The sequence below is a fragment of the Mycena indigotica genome (genome assembly GCF_014461135.1).
Source record: "Mycena indigotica strain 171206Taipei chromosome Unknown Mind.scaff0001, whole genome shotgun sequence".
Lineage (NCBI taxonomy): Eukaryota > Fungi > Basidiomycota > Agaricomycetes > Agaricales > Mycenaceae > Mycena > Mycena indigotica.
The window spans coordinates 6,144,748-6,168,102 of record NW_023503000.1 but is presented as its reverse complement, the minus strand read 5'-3'; the positions used below and the strand labels follow the sequence as shown (position 1 = coordinate 6,168,102).

At 50.0% G+C, this 23,355-nt stretch overlaps 8 protein-coding genes across 8 annotated transcripts; 2 read left to right on the top strand and 6 right to left on the bottom strand.

The window, feature by feature from the left end:
• Nucleotides 1–663: 663 nt before the first annotated feature.
• MIND_00174700 (uncharacterized protein) lies at nt 664–2,273 on the bottom strand (the record flags this gene model as incomplete). Its single annotated transcript, XM_037358667.1, has 4 exons — nt 664–1,383; nt 1,429–1,648; nt 1,699–2,144; nt 2,190–2,273. 4 exons carry the CDS (start codon nt 2,271–2,273, stop codon nt 664–666), a joined length of 1,470 nt encoding a protein of 489 aa, XP_037226577.1.
• A 990-nt stretch (nt 2,274–3,263) lies between these two features.
• MIND_00174600 (uncharacterized protein) lies at nt 3,264–5,193 on the top strand (the record flags this gene model as incomplete). Its single annotated transcript, XM_037358666.1, has 9 exons — nt 3,264–3,551; nt 3,602–3,662; nt 3,719–3,787; nt 3,839–3,882; nt 3,933–4,020; nt 4,069–4,155; nt 4,203–4,843; nt 4,897–4,961; nt 5,016–5,193. The coding sequence occupies 9 exons, from the start codon at nt 3,264–3,266 to the stop codon at nt 5,191–5,193; spliced, it is 1,521 nt and encodes a 506-aa protein (XP_037226576.1).
• A 197-nt stretch (nt 5,194–5,390) lies between these two features.
• Nucleotides 5,391–7,545, bottom strand: MIND_00174500 (uncharacterized protein; the record flags this gene model as incomplete). Its single annotated transcript, XM_037358665.1, has 13 exons — nt 5,391–5,445; nt 5,495–5,607; nt 5,845–5,989; nt 6,036–6,052; nt 6,103–6,359; nt 6,405–6,425; nt 6,473–6,508; nt 6,555–6,638; nt 6,685–6,798; nt 6,849–7,198; nt 7,239–7,319; nt 7,370–7,483; nt 7,532–7,545. 13 exons carry the CDS (start codon nt 7,543–7,545, stop codon nt 5,391–5,393), a joined length of 1,401 nt encoding a protein of 466 aa, XP_037226575.1.
• Nucleotides 7,546–11,067: 3,522 nt separating this feature from the next.
• On the bottom strand, nt 11,068–13,575 carry MIND_00174400 (putative Laccase-1; the record flags this gene model as incomplete). Its single annotated transcript, XM_037358664.1, has 20 exons — nt 11,068–11,218; nt 11,266–11,304; nt 11,354–11,465; nt 11,513–11,580; nt 11,624–11,709; nt 11,758–11,865; nt 11,913–12,118; nt 12,175–12,240; nt 12,289–12,367; nt 12,415–12,466; nt 12,520–12,609; nt 12,670–12,697; nt 12,745–12,758; nt 12,812–12,839; nt 12,894–12,911; nt 12,962–13,086; nt 13,135–13,170; nt 13,225–13,238; nt 13,295–13,415; nt 13,463–13,575. The coding sequence occupies 20 exons, from the start codon at nt 13,573–13,575 to the stop codon at nt 11,068–11,070; spliced, it is 1,554 nt and encodes a 517-aa protein (XP_037226574.1).
• A 1,686-nt stretch (nt 13,576–15,261) lies between these two features.
• Nucleotides 15,262–17,727, bottom strand: MIND_00174300 (uncharacterized protein; the record flags this gene model as incomplete). The annotated part of the gene is made up of 13 exons (XM_037358663.1): nt 15,262–15,329; nt 15,378–15,404; nt 15,456–15,512; nt 15,562–15,615; nt 15,667–15,708; nt 15,758–15,787; nt 15,835–15,867; nt 15,914–16,793; nt 17,110–17,146; nt 17,192–17,325; nt 17,379–17,400; nt 17,454–17,517; nt 17,568–17,727. 13 exons carry the CDS (start codon nt 17,725–17,727, stop codon nt 15,262–15,264), a joined length of 1,608 nt encoding a protein of 535 aa, XP_037226573.1.
• Nucleotides 17,728–18,232: 505 nt separating this feature from the next.
• MIND_00174200 (uncharacterized protein) lies at nt 18,233–19,672 on the bottom strand (the record flags this gene model as incomplete). Its single annotated transcript, XM_037358662.1, has 5 exons — nt 18,233–19,122; nt 19,168–19,321; nt 19,370–19,383; nt 19,436–19,534; nt 19,585–19,672. 5 exons carry the CDS (start codon nt 19,670–19,672, stop codon nt 18,233–18,235), a joined length of 1,245 nt encoding a protein of 414 aa, XP_037226572.1.
• Nucleotides 19,673–19,788: 116 nt separating this feature from the next.
• MIND_00174100 (uncharacterized protein) lies at nt 19,789–20,463 on the top strand (the record flags this gene model as incomplete). The annotated part of the gene is made up of 3 exons (XM_037358661.1): nt 19,789–19,878; nt 20,032–20,288; nt 20,334–20,463. 3 exons carry the CDS (start codon nt 19,789–19,791, stop codon nt 20,461–20,463), a joined length of 477 nt encoding a protein of 158 aa, XP_037226571.1.
• A 107-nt stretch (nt 20,464–20,570) lies between these two features.
• Nucleotides 20,571–21,841, bottom strand: MIND_00174000 (Aldo-keto reductase; the record flags this gene model as incomplete). Its single annotated transcript, XM_037358660.1, has 8 exons — nt 20,571–20,602; nt 20,648–20,815; nt 20,861–21,136; nt 21,184–21,327; nt 21,377–21,467; nt 21,517–21,583; nt 21,634–21,724; nt 21,781–21,841. 8 exons carry the CDS (start codon nt 21,839–21,841, stop codon nt 20,571–20,573), a joined length of 930 nt encoding a protein of 309 aa, XP_037226570.1.
• Between the last annotated feature and the right edge of the window lie 1,514 nt (nt 21,842–23,355).

Here is a 23,355-nt window from a genome sequence, read left to right as displayed (position 1 = left end):
TTCAGGTCAAGCAGCTGTCTCATCTAAGCATTGATTTTCAGCAGAACAGGCGCTGTACCTTTCGTTTCCCACTTTCTCCGAGCGTCCGACGCTCCGCATTACCAAATAGATGGTCATCATCTTGGCACCTTGACCTTGTTCCCGATTTCCCTTCGTTCAGCGCTGGTTCACCGAATCCATCCTATCCCTTGTACTCGCTTAGCTACCGAAGTATAAGGGTTCTTGGCTTACTGAACTGAAGCATCCTTATCATCTCGACCGAATCCTACTTGACATCAGCAAGTCTGGGAGGCAGGAAACTCGGAGTCGCAGAATAAAAGCTCTTCAGCAAGTCCGTATTCATGGAAAGAATACGGATTGATGTCTTTTTAGTTTGGTATCCTATGGGATCGAACGGTGCCTTGCCGCCTTTTGGTAATAGGACTGCGATAATAGTTCGCTCAGCAGTATTAGGAGTAGACCGTATCGGGCATAAGATTGACGAGCTATTTTCCCGACAGCTTAACATGCACGTAGTCTAGCCAGACAAGCAACTCACGAACCATTCGTCATGATATCGAATAAGGACGGGAACCCACAGCCACGAAACGCGTGCCGGACTGATAAAGTTGGCTACTTGCTGATAAGGCCGTCAACCAGCAGAACGTTGGCCGAATATCTTCATCAACGATAATAGACGACCTTCAGCTTCGCATCGCGATGCCAAACAATTGCCGCACTTGTTTGCGCAATCGAAGCGATGTTCCAGTTGTCCCGAGAAGTTCCAGACTGGATTGGCACTTCCCGTTTCTTGCGCTTGACGCCTTGGCGCTTCAGCTGGACATCGACCACAACGCCCGGCTCAGAGAGGTCGGAGGCGGTTTGTAGGCCAATGTAGCCTGCAAGCGACATTGCCACGTCTGCTAATCGGGAGACTGCCGCAAGCATAGATATTATTCGAAAGCCTCCAGCTGACGAAGTTGGATTTGGAGGTGACAAGACAAATGTAAATGCCGTGGCGCGGTGGGTAGTCTTGGGGTGAAATGTTGTGCGCCGACGAGAGATCCTATTGAGTATAGTCCTCCAGAAACTGGGAGGCAGTGTTTCGGTCTGTGAGACATATAGTTTCCCGATTTGTTCCCCTTGTACTAGAGGACTCTGATAAAAGCCCAGCGATACTTCTTCTGCATTGACAACCGGTTGTCCCCCAACAGAAAGGGTTTTGCTGACTAATGGGACAGCAACGGAGAAGCAGACCCTCTGCATCGTAAGATCGTCCAACGGAAACCAGCATGAAGATGGTAGACTCGATACACAGTACACGGTGACAGCGAGACCGTGGGGAGGTGTTGGCGAGTTGTGAACGAGTACAAGATGGAATGGCGTGAGGTAAAACCTTAGCGTCTGTCACCAATCAGAAATTGAGGACGAATAAAAAAAGTATCGCACAGCAAACATCATTTCGGTAGTAGCCTCAAACGCAGCATATTTCCGAAAACGCCAGTCGATGAGCAGAAGCACCGGATTGGAAGTTCGGATGGCCACAGCAATCAAGTTGCCGGAAACCATCGGAAGGCCCAATGGCTCGAAGCCGAATGGTGGGTGGGTAAACAGAATTTCTTCATCTTCATTTTCCAGATTAAATTTGGAAAGCACCCAGTCCCAGCCTCTATCGGGCCGTCAGCTAAGTATATTTGATATTAACAAGGACAAACTTACAACACGTCCGTCTGCGGGGTCATGCACATTAAGAGCACTATTTCCCTCCCTCCCTCCTGCATGTCAAGATCTCCTCCACGTGAGAATGTGATGTCTCGCGACCAAACGCAATGAGAGCCCCGGATAGACCATATTTCCAAGAAATGGTCTCGCATTAACACAAAGTACCGGCCTCCCGGGAGCAGTCGCACAAACTGCAAAGAGGAGGGGACCTGAGGAAATGTGAATATACTCGTGCGGAGAACCGTGGGAGGGCGAAAAGAATCTGGCAGCCAGGTATCAGGCCCACAAACGGCCCGTTTCACTTCATTGTACAGATAGTCCGTTGTAGCATTGTGGAGAATATCTTCTGGGAGTGCATGTAGCACACACCGAAACGCGAGATCTTCAAGAAGAGCTTGCCACACAGTGCGTTTCCGACTGACCGCTCTGAGGAGTTTACAGGTCTATCAGTCCGTTAGTAATGTAGCATAAAGCACCAATAGACTCACCCTTCCTATTCGAAGAACACGCCGAACGTCACAGAAAGCGAGAATAAGTGGGATTATGTCTTCGTCAAGGGCAGAGAAGGGCATGTTTGACTCTAGCAAGGTCACTGGCGTAGCGTTTAGAGTCCAAGATTGCTAGTCATGATAGACGCCTGTCGCAGTATTGCCACTCGGACCAACAGACAGCGAATCCGATGGACATGGCCGTGGTCGAAAATCATGTGCTTACATAATCAGCGTGTCACTGTGACATCAGGTTAAGCTCCCTTTTCCGATTCCATCCACTTCCGATTCGCTCCAGCGTCTGCCCTCGGGAAGATTCGAATTTACGGAGCGGCTTTCGCGGTTAACGGCTTTCTCGGCGTCTCTCGTTGTCTGCAACGAGCGAGCAACCATCATCCATGGAACGACAACGCGCGGACTTGAACTTTGCTTAAGCCCGATGCATTAGAGAGTAAGCCGTTTCTCTCTTTGCAACCAACTTACTTATCTGATGATTAATAGCCTATGGCCGCCTCCTCACAGGATCCGCGTTTTATTTAGCACCAAACAGATGATCCTAAACATCTCAGCATCGCCGTAGGACCTATCTGCGTCGTCTGCTCAGTTTGTTACCTGGGAAACGTCAAAGCGAGACTTGTCGGTACACCATTCCGTCGCTGTCCGAGTCAATTCGGACTCGTATGGCCGCTCCTTCCGTCGACCACGGTCTCACTCTGGCTAACATGGCCACATTTATCCGCCTCACTTGTATCGATGGAACACCAAATCACACAGCACTTGCCCTGCCGAGTCATCCGATCTCGCCTGCCATGCAAGGGAGCGCTTTCCGAATCACGATGGTTGTGTCGCAGGCTTGTTTACGGTTCTACTGAAAACTACCCGGATTGGTGGATTCGAGTGTTTGGATTCCCGTCATCGAGCGTGTCGCCGCAACTCGTACCGGATTGCTTGATAACGTTGACTCAGCAACGGTTCCGCCAGCGCTTTTGTGTACAAACGACACAACCAAGCCCCGACGAGATATAAGAGGCGCATCTTGGTCAACCGCATGTTTCAACATTGACTCTGGCTTCAATGCCATCATCTCCGATATCTCCTCTCTGCGAGAGGTGTTCAGCACTTTCTCCAATCGTCACCCGCCGCCGCTCTAGTTGCGCCTGGAGAACACCAAAACGAAAAGCATTGCTCATTGGCATCAATTCCGTGGCTACATCCAACGAAGCTGCTTTGCACGGACCACACCGGGATGTGAGAGACATGAAGTCGCTCCTCATGAGCAAGTATAGCTTCCGAGAAGAAGACATACAGCTTCTTGTCGATGACGGCTGTCTCGGTCACTTGCAGCCGGACCGCACCAATATCGTAGGTCTATCCATTTTGTTGTGCCACTCGAGTTAACCACCGACTGGAAGATGCAAGGCATCAAAAAACTCGTGGAAAACACCGAACCAGGGGACAAACTATTCTTTTTATGTTCGTCTTGTTCTTCTTCCCATGGCTGCATACTGACCGACATCCTTTATCTTTAGACTGCGGGCATACGATTCAAGTCCCTAAATCCAGTATAACTGAAGAGTTCGACGATGGGCTGGACGAATGTATTCCTGCATCTCCTCCCTCGCCTGTAGTCAATTCATGCTTTTCTTCAGGTATCGTTCCATTGGACGGTGAAGACTGTGCGATCAAGGACTATGTGAGAATCTGTTTATAATTTTGAAGGCCTCGACATCTGATGTACCTCAGGAATTACGAGCACAGCTGGTGGATCCCCTTCCGATTGGCTCCAGTCTCGTGGCTGTATTCGACTCGTGTCATTCCGCCTCCCTCCTTGGTAGGAACAAGGTTCCATATACCAATCACCATGTTAACAATTCTTCAGATTTAGAGCATTTACGCTGCAACCGCGTGTTTGTTCCTTGGGTCTCTAAAGGTCAACGCATGACTGGCGAGCTGCGCAATCGGATGGGTAAGTTTATCAAAAGTAACTGTGGAGTTGTCCTGATTCCAGTCCAGTGCGCCATCTTGCTTTGCCGATGACCTCGCCGACATCTCCTTGCTCATTAACAAGACTACCATCACGATCCTCTGCAACTCGAGCACGTTCTCGCCGTGCCTCAATCGACATCATATCAAGTCCCATATCTCCGCGAAACCGAGCACTTAGCCCATTGTTGCTGTCGCCTGCTCGATACACAGCATTCTCACCGAACAAAAGTCCCAGTGAAGCGAGTCCTCGATCACCGTTCACAACAAACAAGGGGAATGTTGTAGTTTCTCCAGACGCAATGCAACGCCGAATCCCCCCTCCACTGAAGTTGTGGGAGACGAACAAGGAAAATCTTTTCGTGTTGAACCCCAATGAACGCGAAAGAATTCCGCTTATGAGCACTTCACCGACTCAGTTGACGCTCACTATCGGGCCCAGCGGTCTGGATAACGTTCCATTTACGCCCTCCACGGCAACAGTACTCTCCCCAACAGCGACACTGTACGATAGCCCGGTGCAAACGGTGTGCCAAGGTTGGTGTCGCGCAGGCAGTGAGCTTGCACTGCCTATGAAAGCTGCCTCGAAACAAGCCTTTGTGATTTCCCTTGCAGCATGCAAGGACTCGGAACTGAGCTGGGAAACTGAAGATGGAAGGAGTATGACACAGGTATGCCTTCGACTTGCTTGCATCCTAGATCAGACCAACCTATTATGTCCTAGGCCATGATCCAAGTTCTCAGTGAAGATGCACACCCTAGTCTTCGAGAACTAGTGACGAGAATCAGGTGGGTTGATTAAACGTGCTGCGGGCTATGCACTGACGAAGGAACAAATCACAGTCACATCCTACATGGCCTTGCACGAGAACGCCATTCTCAAGCCTACGCATGGAAGCGCTATCGCAGAAAGCATCCGATGCTGCCACCTGACTCTGCCTCTTTCGACACGGAAACGTTTCAACATCCTCAAATTGCCAGCCATCAGCCTCTTGATATGGAGATGCGCTGGGAACTCTGAATTTTCCCTAAAATTTACTTATTGGTATCTATTATACCACATCGACTTTTTAACATTGCACAGCCTATGTAGAAAATTACATTACTCTCCCATTAGTCCTATACATACAGAACATCACACTAACTCATAGGTATGATTACTGGGGCTTTCTTTCTCTTGATAGATACCCCATAGTTGTTTTGTAGTTCCGCTGATAGTTAGGTAGAGTACGGCGAAATAGCCCAGCAACCCAGTGCATACCAAACAAACCATCTTAACACTGGACCAGGATATGGCAACCAGCATGCAGTTTGTGACCAACATCCCTGCGCCGCACAGGCACAGTGCCCTTGGGAGAGCAAAAATGAACGCGATTGGTGTGAATCGGCATGAATAGGGGCCCCTAGGCGATTCGATCGAGCACAGGTAGTCTCGCTGAGCTTTGTTGAGCAAACACTACTAATTAATCACCGCCAGCATTCTGTAGGCTCCCGGTTTCTTGGGAGGCTACAGGCACCACCAGATAGTTACACAGGCTACTGGGTGGCTCCCCAACAAGGCCCTTTGTTGATCCTTTGTTGGGGAGCCCGGTAGCCTGGCAAGGTGCCTGTAGCCTCCCGGATTTCCGGGAGGCAACAGAATGCCGGCGGTGTAAGGCTGAGATCGGCTTACGGCTTGGTCGGCAGAGAACTTGACCATGGACTTGAATTTGGTGCACAAAACTACGCAAGTGATCACTGCGCATACCAAAACCACGATGGAGGGCCAAAACATTGGCCGGACCGAGGGATCAACAGATGTGAGAGTGAATTGAATACTGCGAGCCAGGTTTGCCTGTGAGATCAGGTGTTGATAGAACTTACCAGAGAAATAGCAGCGCCTTTCGGTCTGAGGTTAAGCACATATCTCAAACGCAAACGAGGCACCTACTACAGATCCCTCACACTTCCAATCACTCAAATTCTGCGCGACATAAAGCGGCCATTGAACACTGTTGACGAGATCGTCTGCAAAGACATCGTCCAGTCGCTGTGAGTGTGTCCGCAGATGGCCTAGCGTGAACACGGTCAAGAGTGTGTTGGCATAGCGATGCGATGGACCGGAAGAGTCTTCGCGGTCGAGAATGCGCTGGTCTCTCGACAGGCGTGCTTGTTCTTGGCCGTGGTGGTTCATGATTTTATGGAAAACTAGTTGAATTTGGTTTGGTGCATTGGGACTTGTGAATGACATACGGATCGTGCCCCACAATCGAGCTTCACCAAGTTAAGCATGGTCGTCGCGATTGATACTGTCAACATACCAAGGACAGTTGTCGTTTCTTTCCGGTGGAGAGTCCCTAATACGGCGTTAGAGCTAATCGCGAGTGAACAGCAATGATTCACGTCGGCAGGATTGGAGTACACCAATGATCTCTCGGCACTGTTTGGTCGAGTATCCAAATGTCGATACCGAAGAAGTCATGTGATCTTCGCGATCTTGAATAACGAGAAACTGGATAAGGAAGTGACCCACCACACAGACCATGAGCAAAGTTTGCTTCAACTTCATCAAGCGTCTCGATCGAAGCACGGTTTGGAGCAGGAAAATATTCTACGTGGGCCCAGTATAACCATTCCAATACGACTTCTGCAGAGGCAAGCTGAGTTTCGGGACTGTGGATCCGGCGAGAGACCTACTCAGATGCGACGCTGACACAATCTCGGGAAGCTGAAGTGTGCCCGTATCACACATTTCCAGCCAGAACAGAACACGATTCGAGTGATCCACAAAATAGTAGCCGCATTCTCCATTTTCCTCTGGTTCGATAAGTAACTCGATCTCGGTGTCTGGCGGTAATAATGTGTGCTTTCTGGTCCGCGCGAGCAGTGCTTTTATTTGATCGGTGCAGGAATCGACAGCTTCGAGAGTGGACACATTTTGTAAATTGGCACAGGTCACGACGGGCAATTGGCTGGCAAGTGTCGAGTAGTACACGTTGCCCTCTGGATGCGTCTCTGCAGTCCACCCGTGTTCCAGATGTGGCATCCTAAATGATTAGCTCTGGGAAATCGATAGGAGGGGCGTACGAGCACTTTGACTCAATCTCATTCATACAAGTCCTTCGTGTAGAGAAACCGGGCCAGATCTTCATTGTAGACGTTCTAACCCTGGTAGTGCATGAGGCCCTCCACGTTCGCATGCGAGTGACAGAGCATACAATTGCCTTGTGTCGTAGCGGCTCGTACTGCAGGGAGTCACTGGTCGCAGAGACCATTTTACTGACGCAGGCGAGTCCAGTTCTTCAAGTTTTTCTACCAGTACCGAGTCCATGCTGACCAGAGCGTGAGTGGTCGCTTTTATACTGAGGTCACCTGCATACCTTGGGAGCACCATGCTTCTTAGGGGGCGCTCAGGTGGCCAAATGCTGTAGAAAACGCCTTGTTCTATCACGAAATTAAGTATGCTGGACACCTGCTAAATCCGAGCGTAAAATGTTTATCGTCATTCAAGCTGCGAGTATTCTGCGGCAGTCGGAGTTAAGCCTTTGGACACCAATATGAATCAGACATTCTGATTCTCTCTTTCGTGCGGACTCCAATGCGGAGAGCGAAGATTAACATCTTCCGAGTTGAAGCCGCTCGAAAGTAGCGCTGGCATTGGCTAGATCTTTTGTGGGTTGCAGGAGGATCTGTGGCACGCCACAACGTGGGATGGCTATGGCGACATTGGTCTTGAGCTTTTGCGGAAGGGGAAAAGATTGTCCAGTCGGAACTTCCCCTAATATCGGGTGGCAGCGCTCTGTAAAAATAAAAGTGATACGGCTGGGCCTGAATCTTTGCTTTGTCATCGTTTCCGCCTGTGGCACTATCATTGCCCAGAAAAAGCAAATTTTCTGGACTGGCCCTCGAGGGAAAGCTACTATCGACATAAAAGCACTATGAGCGCTTGAAACACGACAGGATTAACGCTCGCCAGCCTCAACCGAAGAGCGCCGAATTTCGCAAACAGGGCAGAGCGTCAACTGGACCCTCTCTCTGTGTCGAGAAACGCTGATAGCATGAGGCATGACAGTCCCGCACATAGTCAATCAAGCGAGCCAGCACCGCTGGCGCCAAAAGATGTATTGGGCAGCGAAAATTCCAGGAGAATTAAAGCTGTTAACCAACGGCAGGTGGTCAACCTTCTCCCGCATTCTTCCCTCTGAATCCAACACTAAGGTATGCCGATTCGAGGATCCGGTATCGGTCATTCCATATCGATGAAACTACAACACGAGAATTTATTTTGCCTTGCTCATGCTCCTCGAGAAGAAGTCAAGTCTATACTTCTCCATGAGGCAACTCGAAGGTGCAAGATTTCGTCCCGGATGGGGAGATTCGCATCAAACACCGGTTGACCCCAGGCGCTTGATCCTGTTTCCGGTGATTTGGAGCCGCCGTTAGGCAGTCAGCAACCACAGCGCCTATGTCGCTTCAAGATAGTGTGCCGCAAGGAACGCCAATGGCTCGTATTGGGCCAGTTGGGCCACCGTAACGATTGCTTGTGGGACATATCTTGTTTCTTTGAGGATAGCAGTGATAAGATTGTGGTCGTGGTCAACTCCGTCCTTCACGGCCATACCGCCACCATCGATGATGTCGGGAAGACCCGCAACCGCACAAAAAAGGTCCTGGGCGGCAGATAGGGAGAGGGGAGGGAGGAGGAGAACGGAGGCGCGACTTGTAAAGGACTCGACGCCAGCGATATGGAGTGGTTCACGGCTTGCCACAACAACATAGACACGAGGGATGGCTGAGAGCGCGTCGAGGAGGTTGACGAGTGCTCCAAGCTGGCTGAATGGTAGAACATCTACCGCAAAAAAGTCAGTGTTGCTGTGCAAGAAATGGAATGGACAGAGACACACACCGAGATCGTCTAATGCAATCAGAGTTAAAAACGGGGATGAGGACAAGATTTCGACGACAGTCGTGATTTGCGATTCGCTTGCCTGAGCTTCGGAGGGAACGGGGAGCCCAAGAAGTAACGCCAACTGTTGCAACAGAGTTGCGGCACCATGCGAACGCGACGGTCGTATTATAAACCGTCTAGCACCATAATGCGAGACGATCTGGGGATGATGAAAGAGCGAAAGGACGACCGCCGACTTCCCAACGCCTTCTGGGCCCAACACCATCACATTCGCCTTGCTTTCGGCTGTGAAATGTCGTACAAGGGAGGATACTTCTTCGTCGCGGCCATAGAACAACTGAGGGGGTGGTGGAAGATCGGAAATATGATACGGCTACAGTGGTAGTCAGTGACTTTGAAGCGACGAAGTTGCAATTTGCGGCCCACCGGTAATGTCACGTTTGCCATTTCAGCTATCGCGGTCCGCAGCGGAGTCAAAAGTTTCATGACGTTGCCCTCAAACTCGTCCTCGAGGACCTCTCTCCGCTTCAAATAAGACAAAACATCCGCTTGCACCTGCATCTATTTTCAGCAGAAGAGGAATGGAATTGACGCGCAAAGAACCTCTTGCTGAAGATATTTTTCGGGATCTCGATATTGTACAGCGGGAGACGTTTTCCGCGACAACCTTAGGACGCGTAAAAGACGCACAATTGCACTAGGAACGAGGGTAAGTCACAAGTACTTTTTTGAGGCTTTAGGGCTCACTCGACAAAGCCATCGAGGGCAGCCAAAATAGGCAAGCGACTGGAGAAAGTGTCGGATTTGCGCTCATATTCAGCAACCATCTGTTGCAACTTGGTCAGTGTCGTCGAGAGAGAAAAAAGGGATTTTGGCAACGCACCGACAGCCCTTATAAAACACGTCAAGCGCCGTGAAGCACGAGAGCAGCCACGACATTCCACAGGGAACCCGGGCATGGATGGAAGGAAGGATACAGCCACAGAGTAGGCGTAATGGCGACGCCGAAACCCCGTTTTTGCTCCGGAAACAGCGGCCAGCAGGAATCGGGTCAGAAACCATCGGCGCGCGCGGGAGGGCACAAATGCATGTAATTCAAGTCCATAGAATGGACCCAAGTGGCAGGCACAGAGATGGGGAGGATCAGAAACTCGGTGAGTTTAGCCAGCCGACATCGGTGCAGCATGGATAATGACTCATCCCATGGCCGCTGTGAGCAGTATGCGTTGTGCCACGCGGTTCGTGCTTTGAAGCCTTCATACGAGAAATGACAAGATAAGTAGTTGAGGTCAAAAGCAGTCAAGATCACGTGCACAAGTGATAAGTGCTAACTCGTTAGTTTCTCGTCAAGTTTACCTATATGTAGAATATCTAAGCAATCTAGGCATTAGCTGAGTCTCAGAGCCCTAGGCAGCCGCTCTTAACTATCATTGCTTCCAAGCTCAGCTGCTGCCGCGTCACATCGTGGGAATCTGTGACATAATGATCCATATAAGGCAGAAAAAATTCTTCCGCTCCTTGAACAAAACCATGAGGACGTATGTGGCTCGACCGCGCCTGTGCCTCTCCTACTAACCCACAACTACAGATAAAAGTTCGGACCCGGTTTAAGCTCTTCCGCCTCCTCGTCCGCGTTCCCGTCCTCTAGAGCAATGGCCGGCATTTCTTAGTGTCGGGTCGCACGCTACCTCTTTCACGCTCGTCGAAGGGTCGGAGAGACGCCGAGGTGCCGCTTCTGCTGGTGCTCAGGACACGTCTCTGCAGTCTGGAGAGTTGTGTTGTGGTTAGTGTATGATCTACAATTCTGTTGTTGATTAGTTGGCTTGCATTTGTGTTTGTCAATGGTATCTTAGAACAAACTTTGGAACATCTCTGTCGTCAAGACTTGAATGCATTTCGCAAATACTTGAGAGCCTAATCCTAATATCAAACGGATGTAGCATTGGCGGCGGTCTCTGCTTCCATTACAGTGCAAAAATATATGTAGAGCGATGACCGAACACCCCCCTACTGGAATTCAGGCGCTAGAGCGTCATAAGTCGGACACAGTTGCTTCCATTGTGCAGTCTGAATCTGCGACTGCGGTCCAGCTCTGTTGGCGGAAGGCGCTTCCCCAAAGACGACCGCTAATCCGGCTTCCAAATGCCAATCGATATGACTAGAGAAAAGGCTCAATGCGAACGAGTAGCGACATAAAAGGCTCACCAGTGTAAGAACCATGCTCCCGGATTGTCGGTAAAGAACCTTCGGCATATGAACAACATTTTTTATCTCTCTCAAACGGGAAACTGACCGGAAGGTGGTGTTTCCACCGTTGATGGGCGTTACATCGCGACGCGGTGGATTGACAAAGTTTTTGGTGCCGGCGTTGGACTGCAGGATGACATCGAAGTTGTGCCCATGCACTGTAGGCCATGGTTTTAACAGGAAAATGAGGAAAGAATAAACGTACAGTGGAATGGATGAGCGCCGGTCCCTGGTATGCTGATGTCAACAATGCTGTTTGGTGGCAAAAGGATGCTAACCAAGTTAGCGTCCAGCGTGGCGGAGCGATAAGACCTACAGATTCTCTGAAGGAATGAGGTCTTGTGGTTTAGATGCACCGCTGAGAAGCTGCAACAAGGCCGGGAGAGAGGGCGATTGATATGACTGCCCGAGGTCTCAGCTTCTACTCCATGGAAAGCAGCGACAACGCACGATCCCATTGATATCGAAGAACGGCAAGTTTGGTTGGGCGATATTCAACGTGACAGCAAAGTCGGGTGGGCCGGACCCAAGCTTTCCGGGACGCTCAGACGCAATTGGCTGCAACACGCAATGAGTCCTTGCAGGCAAGACTATTTGAAACGAACATGCATAAGCCCGTCGTCCATTTTCGGGCCAGGAACGTTGACGGTCGTAGGCTCAACAGCAGGAGCGCCTTCGTAACGGAGAATCGCCAAGGTCAAGCTGGAATTGAAGTTTGGGTTATTGGCCGACGATCCGCCGGTTGGCGGAGCACGAATCCAATAGTTGTCCACGCTCTGGTTCGCGTGGAGGACGACGGAAATCCGCTGGGCTATTACATTGTCCATTTAGTCATTGGCGCAAGCCCAACTCGAGCTATGTACTTACCCGCATAGACATCAGCATTTTGGAATGGAACAGGATCGTGCTCGACACCGTCGAGTTCAATGACATCTAGGTTGGTAGCTCAGTATGGCCCCAACAATCTTCTGAGAAACCAACCGAAAGTGTGGTTGTCGAATGAAAGGGTCATGAATGGACGGCATGAGAGCGAGAAAACGCGAAAGCGGTAGCGCAAACCCTGTTAATATTAATTGCTATTCTACGCGGATATGAAGGAATGCTGACCTGCTTTACAGTGATTACAGCATATGGGACTAGCGGTCCACCATTGAAGCGCCTAATCCCAAGTTCAATATATAGTCCAGAAACAACCCAAACCAAAAGACAAACCCGACACCATTGATGAGTCCCGAGTCCTGGACAGGGACAATGCCGGTTTTGAAGAAAGAGTCTTGACCAGCAGGCGCAAGAACGTGATACCTATTCGACAGTGAGAATCGGTGGTGCGATTAATATTGGTGGCCCATGGCATCTACTTACCATTCGGCTAGTGTAATGATCGTTGAGGCTGAGAATCCCATGAGCTGATGTTGCTTTGGATCAGGAAAGCATCACCATCATCGACATCGCTGGGAAAAGCCCATCAGTCCATGAAAAGCTCGAAATTGGAATGAACACGTACTACAGGCTCTTCAAGGGATCATTGGGGTCTAAAAGGCCGAGTCAGGGAAGTTTTGTAAGGAATACTCGGCTAGTATCCAAACCATATACGACAAATGCTCCTGTAGAAAGAAGTGAGTGAGAGAGTTCAATGACATCGTAGAGGACCAACCCCGTAGTCCGTCACAGTATTGAGTGGAAAGATGCGAGTGATACCAGTAGTTGCCAGTCTGGCCAGCAGTATCAAAAACGTAGTCGAATGTGGTACCAGGCGCTATTGGACACTGGTTGACGAAGCTAGAATAAGCCGTAAGGGTATGAAGAATGAGAGTCGCGATAACTCACGAAGGGCCATCCATGCCAGATGTGCGGGCTTGGAAGCTACACGACGACAAGTTATAAGTTGGACCTCATTGGTGATAACGATAGACTTACAAGCCGTGCCAATGCTAGGAATCATCATGCTGAGCGAGGAAGTGGAATTTGGGAAGCAGAAGTCACATACGATGGATGTACTGCGACGCATAAGAGCATCTGTGAGTTTGTTGTGGGTATGGATGACCACGGAGTCGCCTTTGTTGACGGCGAATGTTGGTCCCGGGAAAGTGCCGTTGGGGACTACAGTACTGCAAACCAATTGAGAAAAGACCCTCAGTCGTTGTTCGAAACTTACTCGCGGACGAAGCCATCTGGGGCGAGCTTGGTATTCACGATACTAAGGTCGAACACGTGCTGAGCCGCGAAAGCGGAGGGGATAAAGGCCGCAATCCGAAGGAATGCTAGCATGATATGGTGAGCACAAGCCTTGAAAATGAAGCCGGAACCGAGACGTACCTTTATACGCTCATGAAACCCAAGTGAAATGCGAGCCATTTGTGCGTCACTCATTTTCATCGTTCGCCAGAGGCCACGGCATAACAGAAAAGGCCTCGCAATCCCAACACAATGAGTGGTTTGGTGGTGGTGTGTATCGCACGACGTCGTGGCTATGGAATGTGTGGGATTGAGACATATTTCGTGGGTTCCGGTCCACGAACTCAATTCCTCAGTACCGATTGAGCAGCTGCTGAAATAAAGGGCCTTGGCAAGGGTGATGGTGGGAGTAGAGAAAGAAAGCTGGGAGCCATCATTTTTTGACAAATCAGCGTCGATTATCGTGAGATTCGCATTTTGGACCGTCTCAGCCCTCAAACTTGAATGTGCTTTTTTTTGAGAAAGCAAGTAGGTAGGTAGATACATGGACTAACTAATTGACTCGGAGTAATCAGAAACCCAGGGCCGTGTTGGTTTGGCTAAAGCCCTCTGCAACAAGGAATTGTCTTGCGTCTCGCATCCTGAGTAAAGCTTAGTCCTTTGTGACGACTTGGAAAAAGGTTGTTTACATGATACCAGCGAGCACTGTTCCGCCAGGGAGAGTCGTATTGAATTGGTTGAGAGTCTTCGCAATGATTGGGTCGAGGGTGGCCACCATGGTGGCGAATCCAGGGACAGCGCCAGTAGAAATGACACCAGAGAGGCTGGTCGCAACAAGCCTTCGAGGAATGTGAGCAACCGGTATTATACGAAAGGAATAAGGCATACGCAATTGCATCAGACAGGACGACACTAATTTCGTCGTTGGTCGGGCTGACGGTGGTGGACCCTGTGCTGACAGGAACACTGGCCAGTTTGGTGTCGGCCGATGAGAAAGCGTTCTCCATTTGAGTGAATTGCGGCCCAAGACTGTTCTGAGTAAGAGTATGGCTGGCCTGAAGAGTCACTGAAAGTCATCAGAGGCGGAGAACTTGAGTTAAAACGACGAACAGACTGTCGGTCCGACTTTATGCATTGCGACGTCGATCGAGTCAATGATAGGCTTAATTTGTGCATTCGTGTTGGTGGCTTGGCGAACTTGGAGCTTGCTGGCGCAAGTCAAGCCGAAGGAGGCAAGGGCGAGAATGTTGCGAAACACAAGCATAGCACTAGCTGAGGTCCCACATATCTCAGCGTGTTGATATAAAGCTGCTGGAGTGACAGCATTGGCCAGGGCTACGGTGAGAGACTGGTCCAATACGGCGCGTTGAGTTCTGTATGTTGCAATTTGTCGCAAGAAAAATAGTCGCAGCGTCGGAAAGTTCTCAGCTTCGTGAGAACTTGAGGAAACAGCCATGTGTATTCTCAAAAAGAGACTACATCGGAGCCGCCATGTCCAAAATAGTGCAGGAAAAAACGTTGGCTGCGTCATACGTTGGGAACATTGCGAACATATTCATCGAAGCGTCGAGTTGTATGAGTTCCGATGATTTCACCGCCTTGTGTTGGCGGTCTTGAGTCTTGTTCGCTGCCGAGAAGGATCTCAACTTGTCCCAGGGCCGGAAAAAGTAGAGTTCAGGGTCAACATCAGCCGCAAATGCTGTAGTCAACAAGGTGGTTGGCCAAAAGGTGGAAGGCACAGCCCCACATTAAATTACACGGTCACATGCGCGGGCTTATCTAAGTGGGACGCGTTAAGACAGTCCGAGCTTGCAAGCGTGCGATCTCCCGTTGTATTTCAGCCAACTCTATCCATGTTGTTAAGCATCGGTCAGGTTATGAGCCTCACTACGTACCATCTTGTGTCCGTTGAACCTGGGAAACTAGGTGTTTTCAAAGTATGCAATGTCAGCCGTGAGCAGAATAAGGCTCACCAGCGGTTTGTCTTTCTTGTCTGGAAGAGTCAGCTTGCCTCTGAAGTCTTGCGAGTACTGCATTCTTATGAGTTCCACTAACTCTGTGGCAATGTTGATTGATCACCTTCCCGCAATTCTTCCAACTCTGCTGATGATCGTTGTTCAGCCTCTTCAAGAGCTAAAACATGAGTGAGCGGAGATAGCGAGCACGAAGTATGCCAAAACCAACCAATAGTCAGTTCTCGTTCACGCTTTTGATAGTGGTACGACACTGAATGGCGCGCTCATGTGGGAGATGTCAAATTGCAGTGGAAACGCACTGCTGATAACATCCTTTTCTTTCTGTCTCACTAATCAACGTTTGAGACCAGTCGCTGACGAGGGAGGTACTACATACGCTTCGAAAGTTCTCGGTTCTTCGATTTCAGCTCTGAGGTCGTATGAGATGGTTGTCTATATTCCGAATGAGCACGCGCCATGCTTTGATTTCAATTCAGCTTCTTGAGCTCTACGCATGTCATTCAACGCTTTCATCTCTGGGGTATGCTGCCTTGGACTAGCATTGACAGGTGATGAATAAGGGCTAACGTTGGCAGCTGGTCGCGGAGAGTACTCCGAGGTTGACGACACCTCATGGCCCTGGGGAGACACCAAGGGCGATGAAAGAGGGTTGGAGGGAATTGAGGGAGAACGCGGCCCGTTATTTGATGTTGGCCGGAAGGGAAGATGAATAGAGCTTCGGCGTTGATTCTGCACCACTGATGTTGAATGTGAGTTGACGAGAGAGATGGAGCCGCGCCGAGACGAGTTGCCAATGAGGGGCGACTTGTGATCTGGGTTTCTATTGTTAATGACTGGCGTCAAAGAGCGTTGCACGAGCGGCTTCTGTTCAGCACTGATCATGCGATGCAGAACTTCGGAAACAAGGGCATGGACATCTGGCATAGTCGTGGAATCGACTGCAGCAATCCCCTTTTCAATCATCTTCGCGCGACTTGCGCAAAGCGCGTCTTTCGTAGTCCAAGTTATACCGCCAGGATCGACCCATAAGTATATATCGCATTCTTCTGGGTTTTGGACCCACGGGTGGGGGGTGAGAAAGCGATAGAGAGGGACTTGGTCGAGCAAGATTCCCGTCCAGCGAGTCCAAGAGCCAGCACGATGCGTGTGTGGGCGGCGCTCTCGCCAGTAAAGTGCATAAAGTCGTGGATTGAGGTCGACATAGACGTCCCCCGGATGTCCGAAGTCAGAGGATGGTGGTCCCGTGCCACGAAAACTCGTAGAATGGAATACTGCACGAGTTACTTCCGGTCGGAATAGAGTACGGATGGCCAGGGGAGAGGACAGAAGGGTTGACTATAAATGTCCGTTGGGTGTAGGTCGTGCCTGCCATTACTAACGACCATCTTTCTTCGTCTGCTTGAACGAAGGCTATATATGCTTGGAGTCCGCAACTGAAATCTGCCTGACGTGCGAAGCATATACGCCTTCGTTGATGAGCTATGCAGGATTCGACAACTGAAAGTACTAATGGCCGAATCTTCTGCAAGATGCTGATGTTCTGAGAGCCTGCCAGTGGTAAAAGCCCGGAACACAGGTCCCGAGAAGTGAATTAAGCAGGGGGAATTAGGAAGGAGAGAACATCGTCTCGACATCAGTTTCGGGAACGGACAAGAACCGATGTGGGTGTTTCTTGTACCATCATATAGCTGGGTTATAAATGAGCGGCGACACGAAATATGACTGTCTCTCACCATCCCGAACCAGTCAGCGGAAGAGCATCGGCAACTTCAAAAAGGGAGTAGGCTAGATTATCATTCGATGAGTTGACTGGGCAAGTATAGAACACTTGACGAGCGCAGAAGACGCATATATAGACATGTGTTGCCTAGTTCTATATGTGGAATGAGCGCCAGTTGGTGGTGGGCTTCAAATACGCACCGTTGACATCACAATCAAAATGCTACTCATACCCATACCCACGCGCGTAGGAGTGTTCAGGCTCAAGCCTCGTACACAACCTCGGCGAATGACCCTCTGAGAGACCGGGTTGGCTCCATATCATTCAGTTTCCGATGTTCTGATCAACAGTGAGACTGCCTGAAGAGTCGAAGGGGAAAGCTACCGCACTTCCGACTTCGATCTCACATTCAGAAGACTGCGGGACGAAGACGCATGGGGTTGGCTGCATCAACAGAACAAGGTAACTGTCTGCCACTGTCATTGAATAGCTCAGGCTGCAGCCTTTCTTGAGGGATGACGAGTAGGAGGAGGTCAAAGAGCGCTCCATCTGGTACTCGGATGTCGGTGCCAACCGTCATGTTCGGAAGATAGATGCACGAGTATTCAATTTTCGAAGCCATCGCCGTTTGGGTAGCCTCCGCTGGCAAAACTAGTTGATGGTCATCGAGGGTTGAGGTATAGGGGCGAACATCGCGTTGGTTTGGATGCTTGGAGTGCGTTACAGGGTCTTGCATAATGGAATGCAGTCCGATTTTTGATTTCTCGCCATTTTTGATTGATTTTTGGCATAAGTGTGCCATCGGCTGGCATTCCCGAGCCTTTCCGAGCCCCCCTTATGCCTGATTTCAGCCCAAAACAGGTGGCAGCTGTCACACAAATCCAAAATCACGACTGCACTCCATTATGCAAAAGTCTGTAAACACGAGATGGATTCCGAATGATGTTGAAGGTTTGGGAAAAGGTTTTGAAAGGTCACGTGCTTCGAGGATTTTAAATTGTCATTACTGCTTTACACCCCGATAATTGTACATGTACAGCGTTAAAAATCGAGTTCACTTGGGAATGAATGATTTCCACAATGATTTAGGTTGAGCAGCCTTGACTTTCGCCTCGGCTGCTTCCCTACGCTCTTTCTCCGCCAAGAGCATCCGCTCCATAATGTCCATCTCGCGTTTCTTCATCTGCTCTTCTGTCAAAGACCCCTTGCCACCATCTATCTCGGTGTCATGATCTGCCTCCGAATCATATAGACCCTCTTTGAGCCCAGAGACAACCAAGAGCGCAGCAACTTTGCTCTGGAACCATTCTCGATGACGCATCCCATCCCGCCACTCTGGAGGAAGGTACCTGTACCCAATCAACGCCCCCATTAGAGCACCAGCAACAGCGCCGTTGGTATCCGCGTCGCCACCGTGCATGATAAGAGTCATCATAGCTGACCGAAAAGTGTCTTGTCGAGTGAGAGTGCGACGCAGACACCACAAAGCGGAGCCGAGACATTTATAGACGTAGCCCATCGTTCGGTCAGCAAGCACGAGCGAGTCGAGGGTCTCCGCATACGCATGGCGGTCAAATTCTGCTCGGTCCAGCAATGAGGCGTGTTCAGGCATCTTGACCTCCGTGTAAGCCCAAGCACGGTCGATTAATGCTTTCACATCGTCGATGTCGCGGACCTCCCCGAGACACAGCGCGCGGACGAGGCCAGACACAATGGCGACCGAAAGGGCACAGCGAGGATCGGCATGGGTGACAGCCCCCATTCGGATTGCCGAGAAGAATGTTTCTTCTTCAGATTGGGGTATGCAAACTACGCCAACTGGTGTTGTCCTCATTATAGAGCCATTCGGGGCGACATTCTTGCCGCTTTCTTCCCAGCGCTCAAGCGCAGTCCGAGCCGGATGTGATTTGAAGTCCGGAGCGAAGACAACGCTGCCAACGAGTTCTGTCAGGTATCAGCAGATTGTGCAAGGAAGGGGAGGGTACTGACTGCCGAGTCCCATAGGAAGTCTATCCAAAACACGCAGGCCCTGTGTACACCAGAAATGTAACCGAGCAGCGAAATCGTCGGGTGAAAGTTCGCGTTTTCGCAGAAACGAGAGCATCATGAGGATGGTGTGGTCCGTATCATCTGTCCATGCTCTCTTGCGTAGCAATTAGCGCAAAGTAACCAGGTCAAGAGCCAAACGAACGCTTTCGAAGCGACCTAGTAAAGAAAATTACCATCGCTTTTTGGCAGTTCAAATAGGTTTACGCACATCGATGGGTATCGTTATGGAGCGGCGTCTCCGGTGGGATGAGAGAGATCTTTGGTTCTGGCCCATAGAACTCGGTCGCTTGGAACGCCGCCATGAACTCTGCCCAAGGTTGAGAAAAGTATCATCACACCCACACCCCTGCAACTTACCGGTATAGATCCCAATTGCATCACCCAGCGCCGACCCAAATAGCGCTCCCTCAGCTCTATCGAGTACCTTGGAGTCGTACGTGGCCATGGTTGTGGTAAGAATCAAAAGTTGGATGAGCGGTGCAACCCCTATCGCGGTCACGTGAAGGTAAGTGATTACACTCAAGATGAGACAACGCGCCAGCTTGCAACAGAACCACCACCATGTTCTGCAGACTCGCCATCCTATCTATTCTCACACTCTCTACTGCCGTCTACGCCACACGTCCCAGAGCGAATAACATCGTTTCTATCGTGAGCAAATCGAAGTTCTGGTTAGTTTACTGCTGTTCGGTCTCGCTTGTCCTCAAAACACAAAATCTCGCTTAGCATGATCATGCCAAAAACTGCACATACTGACATCGGCGCGAGCGAGCATCCAGGTGGAATGACGACATATTGTTCTAGCGAGGCTCGCTACTCCAACGCCCAAGGCACTTTTCCGCGTGGCTTCTGGACAAAGGTCGAATACAAGGCGAGAAAGAACTACGTACAGTGTGGGTATTTATTCACATCGAGGTTATGTCGATTAACACATCGCCAGTGACCGGATGCATCAACCCTACTCTTGTCGACCGGCTCAATCCAGGTGACGATGGAGGGCAATACGATTCGAGCGGGGGTGACGGTGGACATGGAAATCCTGCTGGCTCCGTCTGTCTTGGGTGTGTTATTTTGTCGGTCTTCCTTCTGACAACTGACCCATGAAGTTACAACCACTATGTCGAAATCGTCGAGCCAGCGGGTAACCGTGCGTGTATTCGTTGCTGCAACAATCCCGCGGACTGCCCAACAAACAAAGGTCCGAGAGAGACCCTCCTCACTCTGGTCAACGGCTGACGATCATCTTAAATCAGACACGCAGGGTTGCCTGAACGTCATTCCTGGAAACTACTTTCATTGTCTGTAGTGGCTTGTACATGTCTTCATTCTTCTACAACGCTTGTTCAACCCCAGTTGTCAAATCCGAGGTCAACGGCTATCGAATTTTAGTATATACCCACGAAAGAGTGAAATGACGAACGCCATGGGGGCATGATGAAACGCTTCTGTTTGCCTGCAGCGGCCAGCCCGTCCAATTTCTCGATATCTTCTTTGGTAAGCTTGGCCCAGGCGTCTATCGGGCCAGTGGCATTCGCCTTGATACGGGCTGGAGTTACGGATTTGGGGAGGGTGATGATGTCATTAGCAACTGAAAGGAACATAAGTGGGATCTACGAGAGGAAGATAAGACTACCAAGATAACCGAGGAGGATGTCAGTGGGCTGTACTCCGTATTGTTCAGCTAATTTAACAACGAGCTCATCGGCAACAAGCGGCGAGCCAGAGGAGCCAAGAGGGGAGTAGGCTTGGGGGCGAATAGTTTTCGAACGGAGATATGCGAGCAGCTTGTGTTGTGGGTTATAAATATGGAGTTCGAGCTGGTTCACGGCGGGAATGATCTCTGCAGTCGGCAAAATCTTTTCGAGGTTCATTTCGGAGAAGTTGGATACGCCGATGGAGCGAACTTTGCCTGGAGCGGTGTTAAAGAGATGTGAATCCAGAGAAGCAAGAGCATACCCTTCTTGACCAAGTCTTCTAGCTGCTTCCACGTGTCCTTGAGGTCCCAAGAGTGGATGACGTCTCGTTTGCCATCGGGAAGGGTTGGGAAAAACGGATGATTGCCGTTTGGATTGAGGACGACCGGCCAGTGAATGAGACACACTATATGTTGTGAGGGACGATAAGGCTTTGATAGCAAGAATAAGCGTACGATCGAGGTAGTCGGTCCCAAGATTGGCGAGCGACTGGTCAACACATTCTTCGACGCGAGAGTGCCAAGTGCTCCAAACTTTGCTCGTAATCTGTTGCGCAGGCGCTTAGAAAGAGTGGGAGAGTGGTATCAACACGCACGAAGAGCTCTGAACGGGGAATTCCAGACGCTTTGATACCCTCGCCGACTTCCTTCTCGTTTCCATAACTGCAAGCCACTCATCAGCCCTTCATTCACGGTGGATAGCCCCGACCCACGCGAATGCACAGTCTATGTGTCTGATTCCAGCCTCTTTGATTGCAAACTCCACCGCACTGACGACTTCGCCTGCCTTGGACTGCCAGGTGCCTGACGTGCGACCGGGTCAGCCGATACAGAAACAGCTACTAGCAGAAAGAACTGACCAAGACCAAGGATTGGTATCTCGTAGCCACTGTTGAGGGTGACGGTAGGGATTGGGGCCATGAGAGTAGAGTTAAAGAGTAAACACCATCGATTAGTGGAGTCATGGTTCGGTCCGGGCCGATCCGCTTTCACTTAGACTACATCACGAGTTTCGCTTTGGGGTGCTCTGCGGAGTATTGCGTCGGGAAAGCTGTGAGCGTCGAATGGTATACTGTAAGTCACCGGCCAAGTCGTGGTTCGGAAACAGAAAAGTTTCTAGGTTCCGTGATATGTGACGCACTGTGACACACTGGCGCCCAACCACCGACAACAATTCAAGTTCAAGCTATACATTCAAATTACGCTCGACCGACTGTACTGAGACCGGGCTCATTGAATGTTCAACGACAGGCCAACAAGGCTCCGTCACTATCTCCAACTAGTAATGCTCACTATGAAGTATTTCAATCCCAATTCAAGTTAGTATGCGAAGTTTTACATCAACCATTGCACTAAGAGCAACGTTGATTCTCTATTCAAGACTCAAGACTCAAGACTTTCATCTTCACCTCACTCAGCGCTTGAAACGTTAAACTTGGATGAATGCCTTCGATTCGTTTCATTAGACATCTATTATGCTCTTTGGAAGCCTGAGCAATCCCCACTAAGTAACTACTTCCACCATGGACAAGCCGCCGTCATGACTTCCCATAGGATATTCGCCTATCTCGAGCTTCGGTCAATGTTGGCTAAAGCCCAACCATTCACTTACTACCTAGCAATACAATCACAGATTTCCGCAGCAGTGAGGATCGACAACACCCAGCTTCAAGTTGAAGTCGTCCTGCCAATTGACGACGCAGGGGCATTGGCCAACATCAGCAACGAACCAGTCCAGATCGCTTCGCCATCTCTTTCGTCTGACGCAAAGTGAGGCCCTGGGGCGTCAAGCATGATTACAATTAGCTTCAGTAACCTGGACTCTCTCTCGTCACAGCAAACACTTACTCGACCATGCTTCGCTTATCCAGAGAAAACAAACTACAAGCCGAATCCTTGCCGATCGGTTGCGATGGCAAAATGTCGCTCCCGTGCTATGGGAGTCCCGCCGAGATGACACCTCAAATCGACGTGACGTCCTTGTTGAGCAAGATGGGTACCAGGCGGGCCGATTACTTGTCAACATTACGATGGTTCAACACGGAGTCTCGACGCTCGAGGACGTCTACACTGTGTCCACCGTGACTCCGTCCCTAGGTTCAATTGCAAAGCAGCCTAAATATTTCGCACAAGTTAATTCCGGTCTGTTTCGTTTTTCAAGTACTTTTTCGCATTCAATATTATACTGCAGACAACTTCCAATCGTGAAAAACCGTGTCAGACTCGATGTGAGTCGCGATCTTTGTTTTTTGTTGGCTTTGGAAGAACGTACCTTCGATTTCTCGGCACCGGTCTTCGCAGTGGATCCATCGCTCAGGACAAAATAATCTCAACTAGTAAGCACAGCACTTAGCAATGTGTATGATCAGCTCTTTAACAACGTTGATCTTGCTCTCAGAGGATCACACAAATTTAAACTAGGCAACCTCCACAAA